The sequence below is a fragment of the Palaemon carinicauda genome, chromosome 45 (assembly GCF_036898095.1).
Source record: "Palaemon carinicauda isolate YSFRI2023 chromosome 45, ASM3689809v2, whole genome shotgun sequence".
Taxonomy (NCBI): domain Eukaryota; kingdom Metazoa; phylum Arthropoda; class Malacostraca; order Decapoda; family Palaemonidae; genus Palaemon; species Palaemon carinicauda.
In genome coordinates, this window is record NC_090769.1 from 27,113,303 (window position 1) to 27,136,906 (window position 23,604).

The 23,604-nt window shown below is 44.2% G+C and overlaps 1 protein-coding gene across 4 annotated transcripts in view; it reads right to left on the minus strand.

Moving 5' to 3' along the window:
• LOC137634979 (uncharacterized) overlaps positions 1-23,604 on the minus strand; it is a 205,253-nt gene that overhangs the window by 117,568 nt on the left and 64,081 nt on the right. For all 4 annotated transcript variants that reach the window (XM_068367575.1, XM_068367578.1, XM_068367577.1 and 1 more), the window contains exon 2: positions 5,337-6,350. In XM_068367575.1, the coding sequence (XP_068223676.1) occupies positions 5,337-6,350 (1,014 nt within the window). The remainder of the gene's footprint in view (positions 1-5,336; positions 6,351-23,604) is intronic.

Sequence of the window (23,604 nt, forward strand, 5' to 3'; positions counted from 1 at the left end):
TCTCTTGGAGGCTCTATCAGGAGTTGCAAAAGGTTTGGAGACCGTTCTGCATAATGCCATAGCGGAGCTAGGAGAGTCCTTGAGAGGTTGATCGATGTTCTAGCCTTGTTGAGTGCCCTTCTCCAGATAAAACAGGTATGAGACGTAAACGTCATTGTTGTACCCACCGTTGTTGCCAGAGAGCCTTGGGGTCTAGGGCTGGTGAGCAACGGTAGCCTGAGATTCAGGAGCGTTGAGAACAGACCCCCTAGTTGGAGGACCTCGTAAAGTCGGGACTTTGTTGGCTACATAGCGATTCAAAGTCCATTCGGTATACCTTATCTGAAATGCTGTGCACAGATAGTCGGCGAGCACGTTCTTCCAGTCTGGAATGAAGCGGGCTGAAAGTAGTACCGAACGGACTTTGGCCCATCTTAGTGTTTATACTATTAGATGGGAAGAGGCTACAAGCCAGTTCCTACTTGCTTGTCGATGTGAGTCTCTATGTGGTGTGTGGTGTGTCGTCCATCACATCACTGAGTTGTCTGTTAGGAACCGATGAAGCTGTTGAAGGACCGGAAAATTGGCCTTCATCTCTTAAGAGATTTAAGTGAAGGTACCTTCGGGTTCTGTCCAGAGGGCTGAGGTCGTGTGGTGCAGCACTATGGTCCCTCCTTTCTTCTTTTTCCGACTCAAGTCTCCTGGAATGGAAGTCGTTCTCGTTTCGAGAAGGTTTTTGTGGAGGTTGGTGTTTAGAATCATTCCCAGATACACCAGTCTCCTGGGAGGGAAGTGGGGAAGATTTCCATAGGTTTACCCTGATCACTGGATCTTGGTAAAAAGACTTCAGAAGTTCCAGTGTTAATGCAAGGTTGCAACTGAGTCTGCTAAGGACAGTCAGTCGTCCCGAGAGAGCGGAGACAGAAGCCGATCCTGTGAGACCAGGATGGGTGTAGTGGAAAGACCGAAGCACAGTGCCTTGAACTGGTGTTTCTTGTTTGTCTAGACTGAATCTTCCAACCTTCCTAGATGGATGGTTTGGACCTGGGAGTAAGTTTCCTTTAGGTCCAGTGTGCAAATGAAGACCTGAGGTCTTAGCCCTTGATTGAACACCAACATGGTGTGGACATCGACCCAAAGGGACAGCTCCTTGGTGATCCTTTTGCATGGAAGACTGTCAACGCTGGAGTCTTGACTCGTGTCGTAAAGGATCAGGCGTGATACCCAGTGTAAGAATTCTTCTCTGAGAAAATTTAATTAAAAGGAAGGCCCCGCTTAGCATTACCACGTGCCCTGATGGGATTGATGCTATTCCTTAGAATCTGGCGAATGTTAATCAATGGTTAACCATTGGGCATTGTGGTTACTGTGCAGTTGGAGAGTGCTCACAAGTAGTTCCCTGTTGGCAAGCCGTTGATGAGGGTTGTCAAACGTTTACCGATCACTTTAGTGTGATGGCAAACGGCCAGTAGTGAGAAGATCATCGGCGCTCACGCGGCAGGACAATCAGGAACTGGGATGTGCCCTTTAAAAAAGAGCGAGCATCCACCGATGGGGACCGTAAGCAGGTCTGCGTTAGAGTCCAGGACCGAAGTCCTGCAGCGCAAGGTTGCGCTGGTAGGTCAGCTGGCAGGACGATCAGGAACTGGGATGTGCCCTTTGGAAGGGCGAGCATCCACCGATGGGGACCGTAAAAGGTCCGCGTTAGAGTCCAGGACCGAAGTCCAAAGGACTACGTTGCAGCACAAGGTTGCGCTGTTAGATCGGTAGGTCAGCTGGCAGGATGATCAGGCTGCGCTAGAAGGTCTGCTTGATCCTCCGAAGAGGTGTCTCTATGAGAGGCCTCTCCCGCGAACGAGAGAGGTGAATACTTCATGGAAGAGACTTGAAGACACCCGTGATGACACCCCTTAGGACCAGTGGATCAGCAAGCTGACCTTAGCAGTAGCGATCCTCCGAAGAGGAGTCTCTATGAGTGGCCTCTCTCGCGAACGAGAAATGTGACCACTTCCTAGAAGAGACTAGAAGATGCCCATGATGATGCCCCTTAGGGCCGGTGGATCAGCAAGCTGACCTTAGCAGTAGCGATCCTCCGAAGAGCAGTCTCTATGAGGGGCCTCTCTCGCGATCGAGAGGTGAACACTTCGTAAAAGAGACTTGCCAAGACCATGCTCCACCCCTGAAGGAAGAGAAACTCAGCAAGGGGGAAGAAAAGTCTGGCCGAAGGGCAGGAGCAGCAGTCAGAGGCGATGAATTTATTAAGATATGGGAAGTTCACCCTCTGAAGGGAGAAACAACCTCACACCTGGGGAGGAAACTTCCCTCAGAAGGGAAGTTGTCCAACCCCTGGAGGCGAACCTCCTTTAGCGTTCTAAGATGATCTGAAGTGCTGGCCATGTTGTCACAGGAGTACTTCTAAGAGAAGGGATGACGCCCATGACGACGTCCTCCGAGGGACGGCCGTGACAGCAGATTCCCCACGCATGAACAGAACAGCTCTGTTTCGTTGATACTCTCTAGTCGAACGAAGAAAAACTGCATGGTTAACTGGGAAAATGAAATTAAATAATTATTTAACAGCAATTCCCTAGGGAGGAACTCCGAAGAGGAACCCCGAGGGAAGAACATGAATAAGAATTAAGTATTGCGCCCTTCCTTCCCCAGACGACATCTACGGGAGACGGGGGGGAGCGGAGTAACTGTAATAAAAACAGAATCATAATCATTCAAATCAGCTAAGAATATTCACTAATAGTGAGAACCACTGACCCTCCGAAGGGAAGTGTTCCCCACGGAGAAAGCTGAAAAGTTAAGATACAATTATAATTTCACTAAAAATAATTGAGACAAACAATCGGAAGAGCAACCTAACCCGCGCACGGGAAAGGAGCTTTCCCAATAGTACGCTGTTGTAGTAAAGGTGAACGACCACATTCCCTTCGCTCAGAATCCAAGTTTCCCGTAGGAAAAAAGGAAAAGGCGAACACAATAGTTGAATGAAGAGGGTCCAGGCGATGACGATTTCCCTGCGGCGGCCGAGTTAACGGATATAGGCCGACGGGAAGACCGATGGACCAGAGGGAGAGGTCGTTCCCCACAAAGTGGAACTGTGCTGGCCTTGCTACTACGCAAGGGTCGTTGTCGTATATGTATCACACACACAGCACAAACACTGAAAAGGAAACTTACCACATTTCTATACACATATATATACATAAACATTAAGAATGTTTATATATATATATATATATATATATATATATATATATATATATATATATATATATATATATATATATATATATATATATATGTATATATATATATATATATATATATATATATATATATATATATATATATATATATATATATATATATATATATATATATATATATATATATATATATATATATATATATATATATACATATATATATATATATATATATGTACAATATAAGAAAAAGAAAATTAAACAACAAAAATTAATGGAAGTCCAAAATAGGCAAGGAGGGAGAGAGGAAACAACCGCTCTTGCTCCGAGCCAAAAGTAAAGTGGCTAAATCACAGGTGTGTGAACGGAAGTGGTAGCAAGCTACCCCACACACCCCCCTACCCCCGCTAACTAGTGGTGTGGGTAGTTAACCCTCCCTAAATTCTAATGGCTCATCATTTCAGCTCCGCCAAAAGTATAACCCCTAATAAATAGCGTGGTTTGTATTCCAGTTACGGAACAAATAGCCCATTGAGAAAAGGAAACAAGAAAATAAATAAACTATGAGAAGTAATAAACAATCAAAATACAATATTCTAAAATCAGTAACAGCATTAAATTACATATTTCATATACAAACTATAAAAACTTAAAAAAGGACCATAAGCTGCTAGTTGTGACCATCCTGAATGGCGTCTGAGGAACCAACCAGGAAGATCAATGACCAGTCTTCAGTTCTCCATCAACTATTCCATCTATAAGAGCAAACTATGGCCGTAAACATTCTTGGCAGACCTCATGTCACCTCCGTTCCTGCCAGTAGGGAGCAAGTTCTGGTATATCACAGGCAATACCAGTAAGCAGGTCTAGAATTTTGTCAGTGTGTTGCTTAACATCCTGACCAGCACATCGCTGCTCCTAGAAGCTACAGGACGGATTGAATTCTATGATTCTTTCTGCTTTACCTGAGCATTCACTGGGGATCTGTCAACAGGGAACACAGGTCTTCATTCCTAATCTCACGTACACAACTGATCACCTTGGTGCTCTTACTAGGCACACTAAGAGCAGTCTAGGGTGTTCAGCTGGTCGGGTTCATAATTGACCATGCATGAGGAAACTTCGTAGTGCATGTACAACTCACATGAGAAATGGATAAGTGACAGGTGACCTCTTGCCGATCATGCGTGGGCAAGAGAACTTCTATCCTGGCCAGCGAGCTAACAAAGGACTGAGAATTACATTCTTATTTGGGAGTATGTGTGGAATTGTCTTGGGTGAGTGAGGAGCCCAATCAATGATTCCTCTTTCCCCCCCCTGGTTCCCCATCATATGTAAGCGGGGTAGCATCACAATGTGCCTTTTCTCCATTTTCGAAGTGGTCTTCAACTGTCCAGGAGAGGAAGGCAGCGCCCTTCAACCAGTCAACCAAGTTCCACAAAAGGAAAAGAAAAGCTCCTTTGACATCAACTTTGGGTTTCCAAAGGTCACTCCAAAAGTGATTCCAAAGCATCTCTACTAGCTTTCTTCTTTCTCCTCTTCTTAGCAAACTCTTCAAACTGAAGAAGCCACAACAGACAATCATCACAGGGGGAAAACTGTAAACAGTCCTGTCCAGTGCAAAATGTACAGAAGAGGGGGGGGATTTACGAACATAAATCTCCCACACCACTTACCACCTTTGCCTAGGCACAATGTTTCCATGTCACCACCATGCATGCACACACTGAGAAGAGATAGCAAAATAAACAACAACAACCAAAGTTTGAGACAGCAAGAGTATGTGCATACTGTTTGTGGTCAAAGTCAAAGGTGCTAGTCTCGTTGACATGACATGCAGGTGGGTGGGGCTTTCCTGCACCACTCAATGGTAGCTATAAATACCTCATTAGCAATTCAATAGCAATTCAATAGATGTTCCAGCTTGCACTAAAGCTATGTTCCTATTTAAAAGATGAAGGTTTGTAAACTGTAGGAACAAATACTGGTTGTGACCTACTAAATCATTAAACACATATTGGGTGGCTACAACAAGTACTGTATATTCAACTTGCACTGAAAATAAAACACTAAAAATTATTCATAAGAGTTTACAACATCATTCTACATACTGTAGTTACATGTAACCTCAAAACTCACGTGCATCATCTGGAGAAGTTTGTCTTTATAAAAGGATATTTGAGCATCTAGTTCCCCTTTTTGTAGCATAAAATTTGATTTTTCCCTACTCAGTTGTTCCTGATGTAGGTGAAGATTTTGGAACTGCAAGTCTAAAACTGATGAAACAGCACTAGCATATCGCTCACTTGTGTCACTATTGAGGTGTGAAAAGTGACTTAAATCATCCCTTTTATTTGCTTCTTCACCAACCAGTTTACAAGAACATTCATTATCTCTGTTGCATACATGGTTACACAATCTATGCATAGGCTTCATTGACATCGATATACTTCCCAAGTCAGGTAAAGATGTTGAGGCTTCATATCTTTGTGAGAGCTTTTGGTTACTCTCGATATCCTCTCGCATTACATACCCATCAATTGAATTTACTAGAGTATACAATCGTTGACGAACTCTACTCTTCAGTTTGGGACTAACCGGAATGTCAAAAAGATTTCGTTTTACAGCTAGTAAATCTGGCTGAAGTTTACTCTTAAGTTCAAATGACTTGGTTTCACATACAGTTTGTTTTCCAGAACTTTTATTTGTTGGAGTGCAATTACCACCTGAATTATGTAACGCAGTTATATGTGTTTTACAGAGTCTTGTTGAAGTGGTATTTTCAAAACTTTCATCATCACTTAAGCTATCCACATCCTGATCAGTCATGTTATTCTCAACTTCATCAATTGAGGATAGCATGGGATCATCAAGAATCATTTGAGCCTCTAAAAACTTTACTTCCTTTTTTGGTGTGGAAGTTATATATGAGGAGCATTTCACTTCTTTACTGGAATGCATCTGTCCCTGTGTGGGACGTTCCACTAAACACATTCCTGAATCCTGTCCACTGCGACTGTTAACTGAATTTTCTGACTTCTCGTGTTTAAGACACTCATCGCTTTGTGAAGAAGATGATTCTTCTTGGCCAGGGCTTTTTTCTTTACTGTTCATGTTGGCACTCTCTGTTTCTGTCTTTACAGCATTACACACCTGAAAAATCCAGATAAGAATGAATGAACTTCACTTAGTAAAAATAAAATCTATCGACCAGCGTCTGTAAGATGCTAAATTTAAAAATCTTCTTCACATTTTATAAATACATAACAATAATATTTACTATACTTACTAAGAGACAGGCTAAATTGGTACCATATCTGATCGACCTACACTCAACTATCTACTGAACTAAAGGAAAACTTTCTACATCAAAATGAGTTTTACTTCATTCAATAAAACACCAGACATTTTTAAAGTAATTCGCATTTATCATAGCTATACAAACCCGAATCCTTCAATTACGGAGATTGATTTAGCGAGGGCTAGAAAAATTCATTAGGAATTGTTAAAGGCCAGTCTACGCTGGGATAGTTCACTGGTGCCAGTAACTAGCGGCAAGTAAACTTTCCAGGATAATAAGCGTTTGCACAAGGACACTTTGCCTTTGCACGGAGATAGTTTGCTCACGCCAGTAAAGTATCTGTATGTAAACAGGGCTTAACGAGTGGTTTAACCAGCTGATGAAGAGTGAGGGCAACCCGCCCCTCTCCCAACGAAAATACCGTAGCTCACTTTTGGCTTTTCAGGCCAGGACAGAGAGGTTGGGTGAGGGAGGAAGTAAGATGAAAGGAATCTGGTTTCTGTAGCTAGGAAAGATACAAATTACTCTTCAAATTTTCAATTTGCTCCTATGCGACATACAAGCTCTCATACTTTAATTAAGAAGACTCGCTGTTTGGTGGGTTGGAAGTCCTGTTTGTTTCACTTGCTAGTGTCAGCGAGATATATGAAAATTGGTGCAAAACATAGAGACTTTTATTGGCCTTATGAAGCAGCTGGCAATTCTGCTAGTTGTTACAGCAGTATTGTATATGTAAAGGATATGCATGTAATGAATTTCACACTTGCACGGACCTTCATTAGTATGCCGACCATTGTGACGTGAATTGTCTACATCTGTAGTTAAATTTTACAGTTTAATAAGGATTCCTACAAAAAAAAAATATTGTGGGGTTATGCTAAATCTGTTTTGGTTTACATTGTTAGTGTTTGTAGTTGAGCATTACATTTAGTATTAAGTTCATTAGACAGAAGGAATTAACTAGCTTCATTGATTTAAGTAGATATTAAGTCGTGTTTTTTCATGGTGTTTTCATTCGAATATAAGTGAAATTTAGATGGTGTAGTACAGCATAAGTTGTATCAAAATAGTTAAGATTAGGTTTGATAACTACTATTGGAAGTAAACTTGGAGTTATGTAGGTTAATGTATGTGTTATACAGAGATGTAGCCTATGTGTAAATAGTTGTATAAAATAGAAAATGAATAGAAGTGTGTTTCGTATTCTGGGCCATAGTGATCCAAACACCACGACAGCATTTTAGGTTATATCAAAGAAAAGGTCACAGGGTGGCTATACTCCCCCCCCCCACACAAGTAAGGAAGGAGGGCCTTGAACCCCTAGGATAGGTTAGGTGGCCGTGATTTGCTATCGACATAACCTTATCTTATTCTGCCTTTTCTCCTCCACCCAATAACCCAAGTGAATCTTGACGAGAGATATTCTGTTCTATTGGTTTTCATGAGATTTAATTATATATTTCATAATTATACGGTATAATGCACTAGTTTTTTTTTGTTTCCTCGTCCAAAAATCTCGGCTTCTCACTGGGATCCACAAAAATTGTTTGGTAAAATTATAGTTCAAGTCGAGACAACTTTTTCTATTAGGGTATATCTCATTACATATTTGTGACGGAAATAAAGATCATTTTCAAATAATCAGGTATTTAAAGAGAAAACGGGTTACAATGTTACAAAGTTTCATCCAAATCGAAACTATAATAATACCAATTGTTTATATAGTAGGGTAAGGGGAACATGAACGAATAGTTCCCACCTACAGTTGTTTACACTACTATGGTTTAAGTAATAGGTGAGATGTCAAAGTGATATAACATTACCGAAAGAGAATTCAAAATGGGTGTTGCTTCAAGCAAAATTTAAATATGACAAACTTATAACAGAGTTTGTATTTTTCCTAACATACAAACCCGAATTCTTTACTATAGGAGATATTCTAGCGCGAGCTGGAAAATACGGCAGAAAAACCTTAACAAGGTCGTTAACGACCGGGCCTGTAGTTATCCATCTGTTAGGGGTGGGGGACTGCCGGCCGGTAGCTATTGAATACCTTCAATCGGATTCTAGCTAGGAGGGAAGATTTGAGTAAAGAATTCGGGTTTGTATGTAAGGAAAAATACAAACTCTGTTGTAAGTTTGTCATTTGTTCCTACACTAAATACAAACCCTCATTCTTTACTATAGGAGATTTAGTCTTGAGGTCAGGGTGGACGAAGGGTTCCCTATTCCTAGGGAAGATAGTCCTCAGACTAGACTCTATTGATGAACAAATCTCCCATTAACTTTCTCTGTAGATCCCCAAAATCTTAGCACGACTGAAGGTTTGTAATTACGTGGAAACAAATGTTTCAGTATGAAGAGGGTCGGGAACAATGACTTGGACCCTTTCATACATAGGATTCCCCTGACCTTGAAAAGGGGAATCCTCGTGACTACGAGTATAACTTATACCCTGTGAGAGGAGTCAGATGAGTTTCATACCTTATATCCATTGGTAAGTCCAGCTAAAACTGGTTACAGACTAGGATACCCAGATGGGAGGAAGAAATGAGCAGAAGATAGATGGATGTTCTTCTAAAACCTAGTGTAACGCAGAATCCTCGACCAATGGCTACTGTCCCCTGAAAGAGCGCAAAGGTAGTTACAGCACCTGTTGCCCTACCACAATAGGCCCTATAGAAAAGGTGTTTAGAGACCTATGTGTCACATCAGTTAAATAAGAGGTGAATGTAGATTGGCGCTTCCAGACTCCAGCTCTTAAGACTTGGGAGACTTGAAAATTCTTCTTAAACGCCAGGGAGGCAGCCACTCCCCTAACTTGATGGGCTTTGGGTTGAGCTGCCTCTGGGTCTCCATGAATGGCTCTCGCAATAAATTTCTTGAGCCAGAAAGAGATGGTATTGCGAGAGATTCTCTTCTCTACCTTATTGGTACTGAGGAAGAGATGACGGAGGCGTGGATAACGGGTGGATAACTACCAGCCCGGTCGTTAACGACCTTGTTAAGGTTTTTCTGCCGTATTTTCCAGCTTGCGCTAGAATATCTCCTATAGTAAAGAATGAGGGTTTGTATTTAGTGTAGGAACAAATGACAAACTTATATAACAGAGTTTGTATTTTTCCTAACATACAAAACCGAATTCTTTACTCAAATCTTCCCTCCGTCACCACCCCATAATTAATTATTTAACAAATTCCTCAGGGAGGAACTCCGAAGAGGAACCCCGAGGGAACAACATAAAATTAAGTATTGCGCCCTTCCTTCCCCAGTCGACATCCACGGGAGAAGGGGGGGGAGTGGAGAAACTGTAAAAGAAACAGAATTACAATTATCTAAATAAGCTAATTCACTAATAGTGAGAGCTACTGATTCTCTGAAGGGAAGCGTTCCCTACGGAGAGAAGCTGAAAAGTTAAAATACAATTATAATTTCACTAAAAATAATTGAGACAAACAATCGGAAGAGCAACCTAACCCGCGCACGGAAAAGGAGCTTCCCTAATAGTACACTGTTGTTGTAAAGGTGAAGACCTCGAGAAGAGAAAGGCCGTAGTCAAACTTTGAGGGTCCACATTCCCTTCGCTCAGAAATCCATGTTTTCCGTAGGAAAAAAGGAAAAGGCGAAGACAATAGTTGAAAGAAGAGGGTTCAGGCGATGACAATTCCCCTGCGGCGCCCGAGTTAACGATTATATGCCGACAGGATGACGGATGTACCAGAGAGGGAGAGGTCGTTCCCCACGAAGTGTAACTGTGCTGGCCTTGCTAATCTACGCAAGCGTCGTTGTCGATACGTATGTATCACACACACAGCACAAACACTGATAAGGAAACTTATCACATTTCTATACACATATATATACATAAACATGAAGAATGTTTTCATATATCTACAAGTATAAGAAAAAGTAAGTTAAAAGACAAAATTTAAAGGCAGTCCAGAATAGGCTAGTTGGGAGAGAGGAAACAACCGCTCTAGATCCGAGCCAAAAGTAAAGTGACTAAATCACAGGTGTGTGAACGGGAGTGGTAGCAAGCTACCCCACACACCCCCCTACCACAGCTAACTAGCAGTGTGGGTAGTTAACCCTCGTTAAATTTTAATGGCTCGTCATATCAGCTCCGCCGAGAGTATAACCCCTAATAAATAGCTTGTTTTGTATTTCAGTTACGGAACAAATCCCATTTGGACTTCTTCTCCCGTTGTCGCGAAAACCTCTCCCACTGGGAGGCAGACCACTCCCTACACTTGTTGTTACTATCACACCGTTGGCCCCTACAAGAAGGACAAAGGGCGTGAGGATCAGTCTCGACAGCCGAAATGAATGTTCCACAGGGCGATCGGGAAACCCAGGGCAGGTGCGCATGATAGCAGAGGCCAACTTCACACATATACAGAACTAGAAAAAGAAAAGAACAAAAGCAATTAAATGGCTGCCAATATGAGGGCGAGGATGAGAGTGGACACGTCCGATCACCATCTGAGCCGAGAGCAAAGTGAGCTCAAGCACAGGTGTGTGAGAGGGGGGGGGAGGATAGCAAGCTACCCTCCCCTACCCCCGCTAACTAGCGGTGTGGGTAGTAAACCCTCGTTAAAAATTAATAGCTCGTCATTTCAGCTACACCGAAAGTAATACCCCTATTGAATAGCGTGGTTTGTATTCCAGTTACGGAACAAATATTAAGATCATTAAAAACATTAAATTATCACAAATATTTTAATCAATTTGTATTTTTCCTAACTATACAAGCCTGAGACCTTCATAGGAATCAGTTGTTAAACTTCTAACAAGGTAAACACAGCTGACTGACACGTGGCGAGGAAGCCCCACCCACTCACCTACAACTTTTGGGGTGGTTGAGGGGAGCAATGTAACTTCAAAATCTCTATACTGTAGTTAGGAATAATACAAATTTACTAAAAAAAAATTAATACATATACAGTATTAATACAACTAAACAAACTGCTAAACCAGATATTAATACCAAGATCAAGAATAAGAATTTAACAGACAGGAAGTTTATATCCAACAAATTATGATTATCTTTGACCTACTTAGAATCACACTTGAGTTCTGTTAGGATTCAACTTCATGACCCATAATTAGCACCATACGCTAATTTTTGCCAGATCTCTATTACGGGATTCAGCAACCTCAGATCTACATTTAGGAAATGGAATTGATGTAAAGAGAGTAGCACCATCTGTATATGCAACCAGATTGTTTTTTTAGGCAAAACCCTGTATCATGTGTATAAAGTATGAAAAGTAATTGGCCGCAAACACTACCCTGAGTAATGCTAGATATCGCATTCCTATGTAGGTAGTAGGTTGCCCAAGGCACCAGCCATCCATTGAGATACTACAGCTAGAGGGTTATTGGGTCCTTTGACTGGCCAGACAGTATAACATTGGACCCCTCTCTTGGATTACGGCTTATTTCCTCTTTGCCGATACCTACACAGAATACTCTGACCTATTATTTACACATTCTCCTTTTTCCTCATACACTTGATGACACTGAAATTACCAAACAATTCTTCTTCTCTCAAGAGGTTAACTACTGCACTGTAATTGTTCAATGACTACTTTCCTCCTTGTAAGTGTAGAAGAGACTTTAGATATGGTAAGCAGCTCTTCTAGGAGAAGGACACTCCAAAGTCAAACCATTATTCTCTAGTCTTGGGTAGTGCCATAGCCTCTGTACCATGGTCTTCCACTGTCTTGGGTTAATCTCTTGCTTGAGGGTACACTTGGGCACTCTATTCTATCGTTTCCCTTTCTCTCGTTGTTTTGAAGTTTTTATCCTTTTGTTATTTTCAAGTTTTTATACTTTATATATGAGAGATTTATTTTAATGTTATTATTATTCTTAAACTTCTCTTGTAGTTTTTCCTTATTTTCTTTCCTCACCTGGCTATTTTTTCAGTTGGAGCCCTGCTTTTCCAAATAGGGTTGCAGCTTAGCAAGTACCAATAATAATAATAATAATAATAATAATAATTATAATAATAATAATAATATACTCACTATGGTACCCATCAACAACAACTCTTTCCAATCTATTAAATAAAAATTCAATAATGATGCTAACAAAAGCTCCACCAACTACCACTTTCTTTATTTTGGCCTATTACTTTACAACATGTTTATCCTAAAATGTTATTTTCAATATTAAACTTAGCCGGTGATTATATAAGCTGCAGCTCTGCTGCTCGACAGAAAACTCTACGTTCAAAATCCGCCAGCGATCGCTAAGCAGGTAGGGGGTGTACATCAACAGCGCCATCTGTCGTGCAGGTACTCAGTACTCAATGTAAACACAGAACTCAATTTTCTCTCTGTCGGGCTACCGGCAAGACCTACTAATTCGCTGTTGCTAACTGGATTTGTTTTCACAACTATTTGGTGAAGTACACTTTTCTAGTTTTGAGCTTTCGCTATGCAGGTGTTTTATCTTCCTCTCAAAACTTGAACTCGTTTTGGATAGATTTAATTATGGTGACAAAGAGAGTATGGACTTTCTTTCACTATTAAATGGCCGACCCTTCCCTTAGACGGAAGTGTGTTTAGGTTTTTAGTAATTATCTTATCACGTTATAGATCTATATATTTTATACCTCTCCGCCTTTATTAGGCCTCTTCGATTAACTTTCCATTCATTATAAACATATAAAAAAAAATTTTTATGTTTTGTTTATATGCGACCTTTCCTGATAGTAGGCGGTCCTAACTTGGAACCGAAGTTAATCAACGTTGAGCCCTTTATATCGTAATTAGCTTTTAAAGAATTTAAAACTTTTTAATTGTAATATTTTATGAAAGAATTTCTTTGATAGTCTGCGTACTGTTTTCAAAGATGAACTAACGTTTAGTTTTTTATTCTACGCAGTTGTTGACGTTCAGGACGTTCAACATGCGCTCTATCGTTACGATAGAGAGAAAGTGTATCACGGTTTCACTTTACAATAAGAGTAAATCGATTCTAACGTTTTGTGCATTCTTTCTTAACTTAAATGTTTTAAATTCTAATTTAAAGGAACTTTTTAATTGAAAAACCTTTCAGTTTTTTTCCTTTAGTCAAATAACATGTTTTTTTTTTGACGAAATATAATTGGGCTCTTCTCTTAGGTGCGAAATCAAGAGAAAGAGAGAGAGAGAGATAGAGACGGAGGGAGAGAGAGGAGAGAAAACGTTCCGTTCAAGCGGGTAACGTTGTTCTCGTGTTACTCTCGTCCCTAGTCTTTGTACGGGGAGGAAGGATAAAACGTTTTTAGGTTTTTATTCTCGTCCCCAGGCTATGTGCGGTGAGAGATTGAAAACGTAGTTTATATGAACTAGTGTTTAGTCTCTTTCCCAGCCACTGAATTTTTTATCTTAATTTATGTTTTCTGTTTTTTGCTGGTATTAATGAGCTGCATTATACGACTGATTTCGCAATTACTACCTTTTAATGAAGGGTAGAATTGCGTGTTTCAGGTAGAAATCAGTAAAAGTTTCGATTTCAGTGAAATAAGTGCAAAACAGAAAATCGAAGTGATAAAGTGATATGCGCAAAGTGTTACAGTGTTGCGTCCGAGGGTTCGTCTGTTCGTGCCTGTCGTTCACCTAGTCCGGGACCTCTTGCAAGCTCCCAAGCCCAGGGGAGAAGTAATGTCGAACGACTTATGGGTTCGAGAGGCCTTGATCAACGAACAGACGTTTCCCTCCATGGTTTCGGGCGTATCTACCCAAGATCGCCCCACCCACACAAAGACGAGAGAGCCCATTTTTTCCTCGTCTGCGGAAGAGGTTTCTCGTAAGAAACCATGGACCAAGGTCTCGCGGCTTATTAAGCGCAAGTCGGTCCCTTCCGCGCAAGTCCAACGGCCCAGTTGTAGCCACTGGGTCAGTTCAGACTCGCTGCAGTCTTCCGACGACTGCTCACCTCCTAAGAGAGGCAAAGCGGTACCGCATCAGGCAGTCACACCGTCTGTTGCCGCACCTGCTCTTGTAGACCCTAAGTGGTCTTTGCTGTAGACCATGCAGCCTCAGTTAACGTCATTGATGCAGGACTTTCGTGCGGAGAAGGTTGACACTGCACCAACCTCTAGCCTACAACCAATCACGGTTGTGCGTCCTGTGGACGCTGAGGCGGCCTTCTGCCGCACTCCAGCTGAGAGAGTCCCGCCACCCATGCGTTCCAGTGTACCCTGCCAGACGCATGTTGACGTTCAGCGACGCACGGAACCTTCCGTTGACGTTCGCGAGGTACAACAACAGTCTAAGTTGTTTTGTTTTGACGCGGTGCGTCAACCTCCGCATTCTAGAGTTGTTTTGACTGCTCAGTCTAGACAGTCAAAGCAGTCTCGAGTGGACGCTGTACGTCCTCACGCACCTGTTGTGGTTGACAGTTCACAGACTGTCAAGCAGTTACATGACGTTGCGTTCTGGTCCGCTACTAATGCACCAGTGAGAGACTCAGCTTTTATCGGACAAGGTTCCTGTAGATGAGGAAGTTGCTGTTCTCCCTCCTACTGATATTCCCTTGAGGACTCTGTCAGATGGAGAGGAGCCTTAAGCTGCTTAGCCTCCTATGGACTTTAATTAAATCATGATGATTTTTTTTAAGGATCTTCGTCCGGATCTTGTAACTGCTGCTCCTCGTTCGCCTAAACGTCAGAACTTACACTAGGCCTAGCTACTTCGAAGCCGTTGTTTTTAAGCTAGTGCTCTCTCGCTCTCCTAGAGAGCGTTACGTTGGCTAGGCGACTGGTTTTTTCACCAGGAGGAGTTTGGGGGATACAGCCTTTGATTTCCCTTCTTTTAAACTGGTTTATAGAGCGAGAGTCTGATATGACACGAGAGAAGTTCTCGACTTGGGAGTTCATGCCTCTGCCCAGATAGACTTCTCAATTCTGGTAGACTCTCCCTGGCACCTAGCCAGGAGACGCTCCAAGTTGTTTACAGGTCAACTTCTCAGCTTTTGTCGAGCCTTTGAAGTTTTGCTGTACTATTATGTCACGCATAACAAGGCTTTCAGGGATGGTAAACGGTTCCGCCTCAGTCGCTAACCCCGTCTGTTGCCACACCTGCTCCCGTAGACCCTAAATGGGCTTTGCTGCAAGACATGCAGTCCAAGCTTGCGTCCTTGATAGAGGACTTAAATGCGGAGAAGAACCTTCTGGCCAACAACCTTCCAACCGGTCGGTTCATCAGGCAGTCACACCGTCTGTTGCCGCACCTGCCCCTGTAGACCCTAAGTGGTGGGTTGCCAGCCGCACGTTGACGTTAAGCGACGCTCGGAGGTGGTTGTTGACGTTCAGGACGTTCAACCACCAGCAGATGTGACTTGTTGTGACGCAGTGCGTCAACCTCAGCAACCCGGTAGGGTGTTGACTGCACAACCCAGACGGTCTAGACAGTTTCGGGTTGACGCTGTGCTTCCTCGCGCACCCATGGTTGTTGACAGTTCACAGACTGTGCAGCAGTTCCATGATATTGCGTCCGGCTCCGTCACGCATCCACCAGTGCGACCGGATTCAGCGAGTCAGACGTTGCCTTTTCCTCATCAGTTTCGGATGAGGAACCATCTGATGAGGACGTTGCTGAACAAGACGATCAGCCCCCAGCCCTGCTATCCATCCAGAAGATGCTGAAGAAGGAACGCTGCTCAGTCAGGCTGTGGATGAGTCTGGTAGGGACGCTGTCATCCGTGGATCAATTTGTGTCACTAGGAAGACTACACCTCCGTCCTCTTCTATACCATCTAGCTTTTCACTGGAAAAAGGACAAGACGCTAGAAGCGGTCTCGATCCCGGTTTCCGAAAAGATAAAGTCTTGTCTGACTTGGTGAAAGGACTATATCAACCTAAGAGAGGGTCTTCCCCTGACTGTTCAGACTCCCAACCACGTTCTCTTCTCGGACGCATCGGACGTAGGCTGGGGTGCGACATTAGACGGTCGGGAATGCTCGGGAATATGGAACTCGAGTCAAAGGACAATGCATTTCAACTGCAAGGAGCTACTGGCAGTACGTCTGGCCTGGAAAAGCTTCAGGTCTCTCCTTCAAGGCAAAGTGGTGGAGGTGAACTCGGACAACACCACGGCTTTGGCGTACATCTCCAAGCAAGGAGGGACCTACTCTCTGACGTTGTACGAGATTGCAAGGGACCTCCTCACCTGGTCAAAAGGTCTATTTTATTATAAAAATAACATTTTTTATAATAAAATAAATTTTTGAATATACTTACCCGGTGATTATATAAGCTGCAGCTCTGCTGCCCGACAGAAAAACTCTACGCTCAAAATCCACCAGCGATCGCTATGCAGGCAGGGGGTGTACTTCAACAGCGCCATCTGTCGTGCAGGTACTCAGTACTCAATGTAAACACAGAACTCAATTTTCTCCTCGGTCCACTGGGTCTCTATTGGGGAGGAAGGGAGGGTCCTTTAATATATAATCACCCGGTATGTATATTCAAAAATTTATTTTATTATAAAAATAACATTTTTCAATATTAAACTTAGCCGGTGATTATATAAGCTGATTCACACCCAGGGGGGTGGGTAGAGACCAGCATTAATCGTTTACATTATTATGAGCTAAGGATTTTGTATTTCATTTTAGCAGTTATTCAAAATAACAAACGTAAAATATATAAGTACCTGGTAAGGAAGTCGACTTGAACAATTACTCTGCCTTTTTTAAGTACGTCTTCCTTACTGAGCCTCGTGATCCTCTTAGGATGCTGAGCGACTCCTAGGAGCTGAAGTATCAAGGGTTGCAACCCATACTACAGGACCTCATCAAAACCTCTAATCTAGGCGCTTCTCAAGAAAAGAATTTGACCACCCGCCAAATCAACCAGGATGCGAAAGGCTTCTTAGCCTTCCGGACAACCCAAAAACAACAATAAAAAACATTTCAAGAGAAAGATTAAAAAAGGTTATGGAATTAGGGGAATGTAGTGGTTGAGCCCTCACCCACTACTGCACTCGCTGCTACGAATGGTCCCAGTGTGTAGCAGTTCTCGTAAAGAGACTGGACATCTTTAAGATAAAAAGACGCGAACACTGACTTGCTTCTCCAATAGGTTGCGTCCATTATACTCTGCAGAGATCTATTTTGTTTAAAAGCCACTGAAGTAGCGACAGCTCTAACTTCATGTGTCTTTACCTTCAGCACAGCATGGTCTTCTTCATTCAGATGGGAATGGGCTTCTCGTATCAACAGTCTGATATAATAGGAAACTGCATTCTTTGACATAGGTAAAGAAGGTTTCTTAATAGAACATCATAAAGCTTCTGACTGTCCTCGTAAAGATTTAGTTCGTCTCAAATAGAACTTAAGAGCTCTAACAGGGCATAAGACTCTTTCTAGTTCATTTCCAACCATATTTGAAAGGCTTGGAATATCGAACGATTTCGGCCAAGGGCGAGAAGGTAGCTCGTTTTTGGCTAGAAAACCAAGCTGTAAAGAACATGTAGCCGTTTCAGATGAAAATCCGATGTTCCTGCTGAAGGCGTGAATCTCACCGACTCTTTTAGCTGTAGCTAAGCAAACCAGGAAAAGAGTCTTTAAAGTGAGATCTTTAAAGGAGGCTGATTGTAGTGGCTCGAACCTTTCTGACATCAGGAATCTTAGTACCACGTCTAAATTCCATCCAGGTGTAGCCAAACGACGCTCCTTCGTGGTCTCAAAAGACTTAAGGAGGTCCTGTAGATCTTTGTTGTTGGAAAGATCTAAGCCTCTGTGACGGAAGACTGTTGCCAACATGCTTCTGTAACCTTTGATAGTGGGAGCTGAAAGAGATCTTTCTTTCCTCAGGTATAATAGGAAGTCAGCTATTTGGGTTACAGAGGTACTGGTCGAGGATACTGATACCGACTTGCACCAATTTCGGAAGACTTCCCACTTCGACTGGTAGACTCTAAGAGTGGATGTCCTCCTTGCTCTAGCAATCGCCCTGGCTGCCTCCTTCGAAAAGCCTCTAGCTCTAGAGAGTCTTTCGATAGTCTGAAGGCAGTCAGACGAAGAGCGTGGAGGTCTGGGTGTACCTTCTTTACGTGTGGCTGACGTAGAAGGTCCACTCTTAGAGGAAGAGTTCTGGGAACGTCCACCAGCCATTGAAGTACCTCTGTGAACCATTCTCTCGCGGGCCAGAGGGGAGCAACTAACGTCAACCTTGTCCCTTCGTGAGAGGCGAACTTCTGCAGTACCTTGTTGACAATTTTGAACGGGGGGAATGCATAAAGGTCTAGATGGGACCAATCCAGTAGAAAGGCATCTATATGAACTGCTGCTGGGTCCGGGATCGGCGAGCAATATATTGGGAGCCTCTTGGTCATCGAGGTTGCGAAGAGATCTATGGTAGGTTGGCCCCATGTGGCCCATAGTCTCTTGCACACATCCTTGTGTAGGGTCCATTCTGTTGGGATGATTTGACCCTTCCGACTGAGGCAATCCGCCATGACATTCATATTGCCTTGTATGAACCTCGTTACTAGAGAAAGGTTTAGATCTCTTGACCAGGTGAGGAGGTCCCTTGCGATCTCGTACAACGTCATAGAATGGGTCCCTCCTTGCTTGGAGATGTACGCCAAGGCCGTGGTGTTGTCCGAGTTCACCTCCACCACTTTGCCTTGAAGGAGGGACTTGAAGCTTTTCAAGGCCAGATGAACTGCCAGTAGCTCCTTGCAGTTGATATGTAACGTTCTTTGATTCGAGTTCCACGTTCCCGAGTATTCCCGACCGTCTAATGTCGCACCCCAGCCCGTGTCCGATGCGTCCGAGAAGAGAACGTGGTTGGGGGTCTGAACAGCCAGGGGCAGACCCTCTCTGAGGTTGATACTGTCCTTCCACCAAGTCAGTGCTGACTTCATCTTCTCGGAAATGGGGATCGAGACCGCTTCTAGCGTCTTGTCCTTTTTCCAGTAAACAGCTAGATGAAATTGAAGGGGACGGAGGTGTAGTCTCCCTAATGAAACGAACTGTTCCAGGGATGATAGCGTCCCTATCAGACTCATCCACTGTCTGACTGAACATCGTTTCTTCTTTAGCATGTTCTGGATGCATACCTGGGCTTGACTTGTTCTGGGGGCCGACGGAAAAGCCCGAAAAGCTTGACTGTGAATCTCCATCCCTAAATACACTATAGTTTGGGATGGGACCAGTTGGGACTTTTCCATATTGACCAGGAGACCCAATTCCTTGATCAGATCTAGAGTCCACTTTAGATTCTCCAGACAGCGACGACTGGAAGAAGCTCTTAGAAGCCAGTCGTCCAAATAGAGGGAGGCTCTGATATCCGCTAAATGCAGGAATTTGGCAATATTCCTCATCAGCCTCGTAAACACAAGAGGAGCCGTGCTTAGGCCAAAGCACAGGGCTTGAAATTGGTAGACAACCTTGTCGTAAACGAATCTCAGAAAAGGTTGGGATTCTGGGTGGATGGGGACGTGAAAGTATGCGTCCCTTAGGTCTAAAGAGACCATCCAGTCTTCCTTTCTGACCGCTGCTAGAACAGACTTTGTGGTCTCCATGGCGAACGTCTGCTTTGTGACAAAGACATTCAGTGCACTGACGTCTAGCACCGGTCTCCACCCTCCTGTCTTCTTTACCACTAAGAAGAGACGGTTGTAGAAGCCCGGGGATTGATGGTCCCGGACTTTGACTACCGCTCCCTTTTGTAGCAAGAGAGACACCTCCTGCTTCAAAGCTAGCCTCTTGTCTTCCTCTTTGTACCTGGGAGAGAGATCGATGGGAGACGTTGCTAGAGGGGGTTTGCGGACAAACGGGATCTTGTACCCTTCTCTGAGCAACTTCACAGATTGTGCATCTGCGCCCTTTTTCTCCCAGGTCTGCCAGAAGTTCTTGAGTCTGGCTCCCACTGCTGTCTGAAGAAGGTGGCAGTCAGACTCTGCCTTTAAAGGACTTGGTACCTTTCTTCTTCCCACGTCTCCCTTCGGCACGAGCACCTCCTCTGCTGGAGGCTCTGCCACGAAAGGGCGGAATGAATCTGGACGCTGGAGTGTCCATCCTGGGTCTAGATACGGTAGGCAAAGGGGTGGCTTTGCGGGCAGAGGACGCAACCAGGTCATGGGTGTCCTTCTGAATCAAGGAGGCAGCAATCTCCTTTATCAATTCCTCTGGGAAGAGGCACTTAGAGAGAGGAGCAAAAAGAAGTTCCGATCTCTGACACGGTGTTACTCCAGCTGATAGGAACGAGCAAAGGTTTTCCCGTTTCTTGAGGACCCCGGAAACGAACGAAGCCGCAAGCTCACTGGATCCGTCACGTATGGCCTTGTCCATGCAGGACATAATGAGCAAGGAAGCTTCCTTGTCAGAAGGGGAGATCTTCCTGCTCAACGCTCCCAGACACCAGTCCAAAAAGTTAAAAACCTCGAAGGCTCTGAACACTCCTTTCAACAGATGGTCTAAGTCTGATGGAGACCAACATATCTTAGAGCGTCTCATGGCTAGCCTGCGGGGAGAGTCTACTAGACTTGAGAAGTCGCCCTGGGCAGAGGCAGGAACTCCCAAGCCGAGAACTTCTCCCGTGGCATACCAGACGCTCGATCTGGAAGAGAGTCTCGCAGGGGGAAACGTAAATGCTGTCTTCCCAAGGTTCTTTTTGGACTGCATCCAATCTCCCAACACTCGTAAAGCTCTCTTGGACGAGCGGGCGAGGACGAGTTTCGTAAAGGCAGGCGCGGATGACCGCGTGCCTAAAGCAAACTCAGATGGAGGCGAGCGTGGGGCCGCAGATACAAACTGATCAGGATACATCTCCCTGAACAGTGCAAGAACTTTCCTAAAGTCCAAGGAGGGTTGCGTGGTCTTGGGTTCGTCGATGTCCGTATGCGGGTCGTCAATGTGTGCAGCGTCGTCATCATCAGAGAGTCCATCATCTGAAAACTGAGGAGGAAGCGGCAAAGGAGTAGGAATCGGCTGGTCAGCTGAGTCCGGCAGCACGGGTGCACGCGTGACTGAACCGGACGCAACGTCATGGAACTGTTGCCCAGTCTGTGAACTGGCAACAACCATAGCAGCGCGGGGACGCAAAGCGTCTACTCCAGACTGTCTAGTCTGCTGTGGGCGAGAAGAGGTAACCACACTGGGTTGCGGAGGTTGACGCACCGCGTCAAAACAAAACAACTTAGGCTGTTGTTGTAACTCGCGAACGTCAACGGAAGGTTCCGTGCGTCGCTGAACGTCAACATGCGGCTGGCAGGGTACACTGGAACGCATGGGTGGCGGGACTCTCACAGCTGGAGTGCGGGAGAAGGTAGCCTCAGCGTCCACTGGACGCACAACCGTGTGTGGTTGTAGGCTAGAGGTTGGTGCAGCGTCAACCTTCTCCGCACGAAAGTCCTGCATCAATGACGTTAACTGTGACTGCATGGTCTGCAGCAAAGACCACTTAGGGTCTACAGGAGCAGGTGCGGCAACAGACGGTGTTACTGCCTGATGCGGTACCGCTTTGCCTCTCTTAGGAGGTGAACAGTCATCGGAAGACTGCAGCGAGTCCGAACTGACCCAGTGGCTACAACTGGGCCGTTGGACTTGCGCGGAAGGGACCGACTTGCGCTTAAGAGGCCGCGAGACCTTGGTCCATGGTTTCTTCGAGAAACCTCTTCCGCAGACGAGGAATAAATGGGCTCTCTCGTCTTTGTGTGGGTGGGGCGATCTTGGTTAGATACGCCCGAAACCACGGAGGGAACGTCTGTTCGCTGATTAAAGCCTCTCGAACCCTTTGGTCGTACGACATTGCTTCTCCCCTGGGCTTGGGAGCTTGCAAGAGGTCCCGGACTGGGAGGACGACAAGCACGAACAGACGAACCCTCAAGCGCAACACTATCCACAACACTTTCCACAACACTCCCACTCACTTTGTCACTACCCACTGCACTCTTACACTTCAACTCCTTGACGTCTGCCATGAGTTGGTTACGGTCACTAGCCAATGACTCGACTCTCTCACCCAGAGCCTGTATGGCACGCATCATATCTGCCATCAAAGGTTGTTGAGTGCTAGAAGGGGGATCAGGAGCAACCACTACAGGGGAAGGAATAGGTTGTGGGGCATGAAGAGAGGAAAATTCAACGGAGCGAGATGAACTTCTCCTGACTCTATCTCTCTCTAGCCTACGTGTGTATTTCTGGAATTCGATGAAATCGAATTCCGAAAGCCCAACGCATTCCTCACATCGATCTTCCAATTGACAGGTCTTATCCCGACAATTGGAACAAACGGTGTGAGGATCGATGGAGGCCTTCGGAAGACGCCTTGAACAGTCCCTAGCATTACATTTCCTGAACTTAGGGACTTGAGAAGGGTCAGCCATTTTGAATTAGTCAAAGGGGAATTCAAAATCTATCCAAAGTCAACAAATAATCCAAAATCAACAAAAGAATGCAAGGATGTATTGAAGATAACGTCTGCAAAGCGAAAGCTCAAAACTAGAAATGTGTACTTCACCAAAATATGTGAAAACCAATCCAGTAAGCAACAGCGAATTTAGTAGGTATTGCCGGTGGCACGACAGAGAGAAAATTGAGTTCTGTGTTTACATTGAGTACTGAGTACCTGCACGACAGATGGCGCTGTTGAAGTACACCCCCTGCCTGCATAGCGATCGCTGGCGGATTTTGAGCGTAGAGTTTTTCTGTCGGGCAGCAGAGCTGCAGCTTATATAATCACCGGGTAAGTATATTGAAAAATAAAGTTTTATCATCTGTTGTTAGGGTTGTGGTGAATGATGTGGTAACGTCCCTAGCTGGTGAACGCCAAACTGAAGTTCGAGTCCCGCTCAAACTCAGTTTCTTTGGTCACTCCAACCTCACCATCCTTCTGAGCTAATGATGGGGCGTTTGGAGAAGCCTATAGGTCTATCTGCTGAATCATCAGCAGCCATTGCCAGGCCCTCCTTGGTCCTAGCTTAAGTGGAGAGGAGGCTTGGGCGCTGATCATATGTGTATATGGTCAGTCTCTCGGACATTGTCCTGTTCGATAAGGCAATGTCATTGTCCCTTGCCCCTGCCATTCATGAGTAACCTTTAAACTTTTACAATCTATTTTGTAGATCAAAATACAGCAAGACAGAATTAAATAAGGTCCTC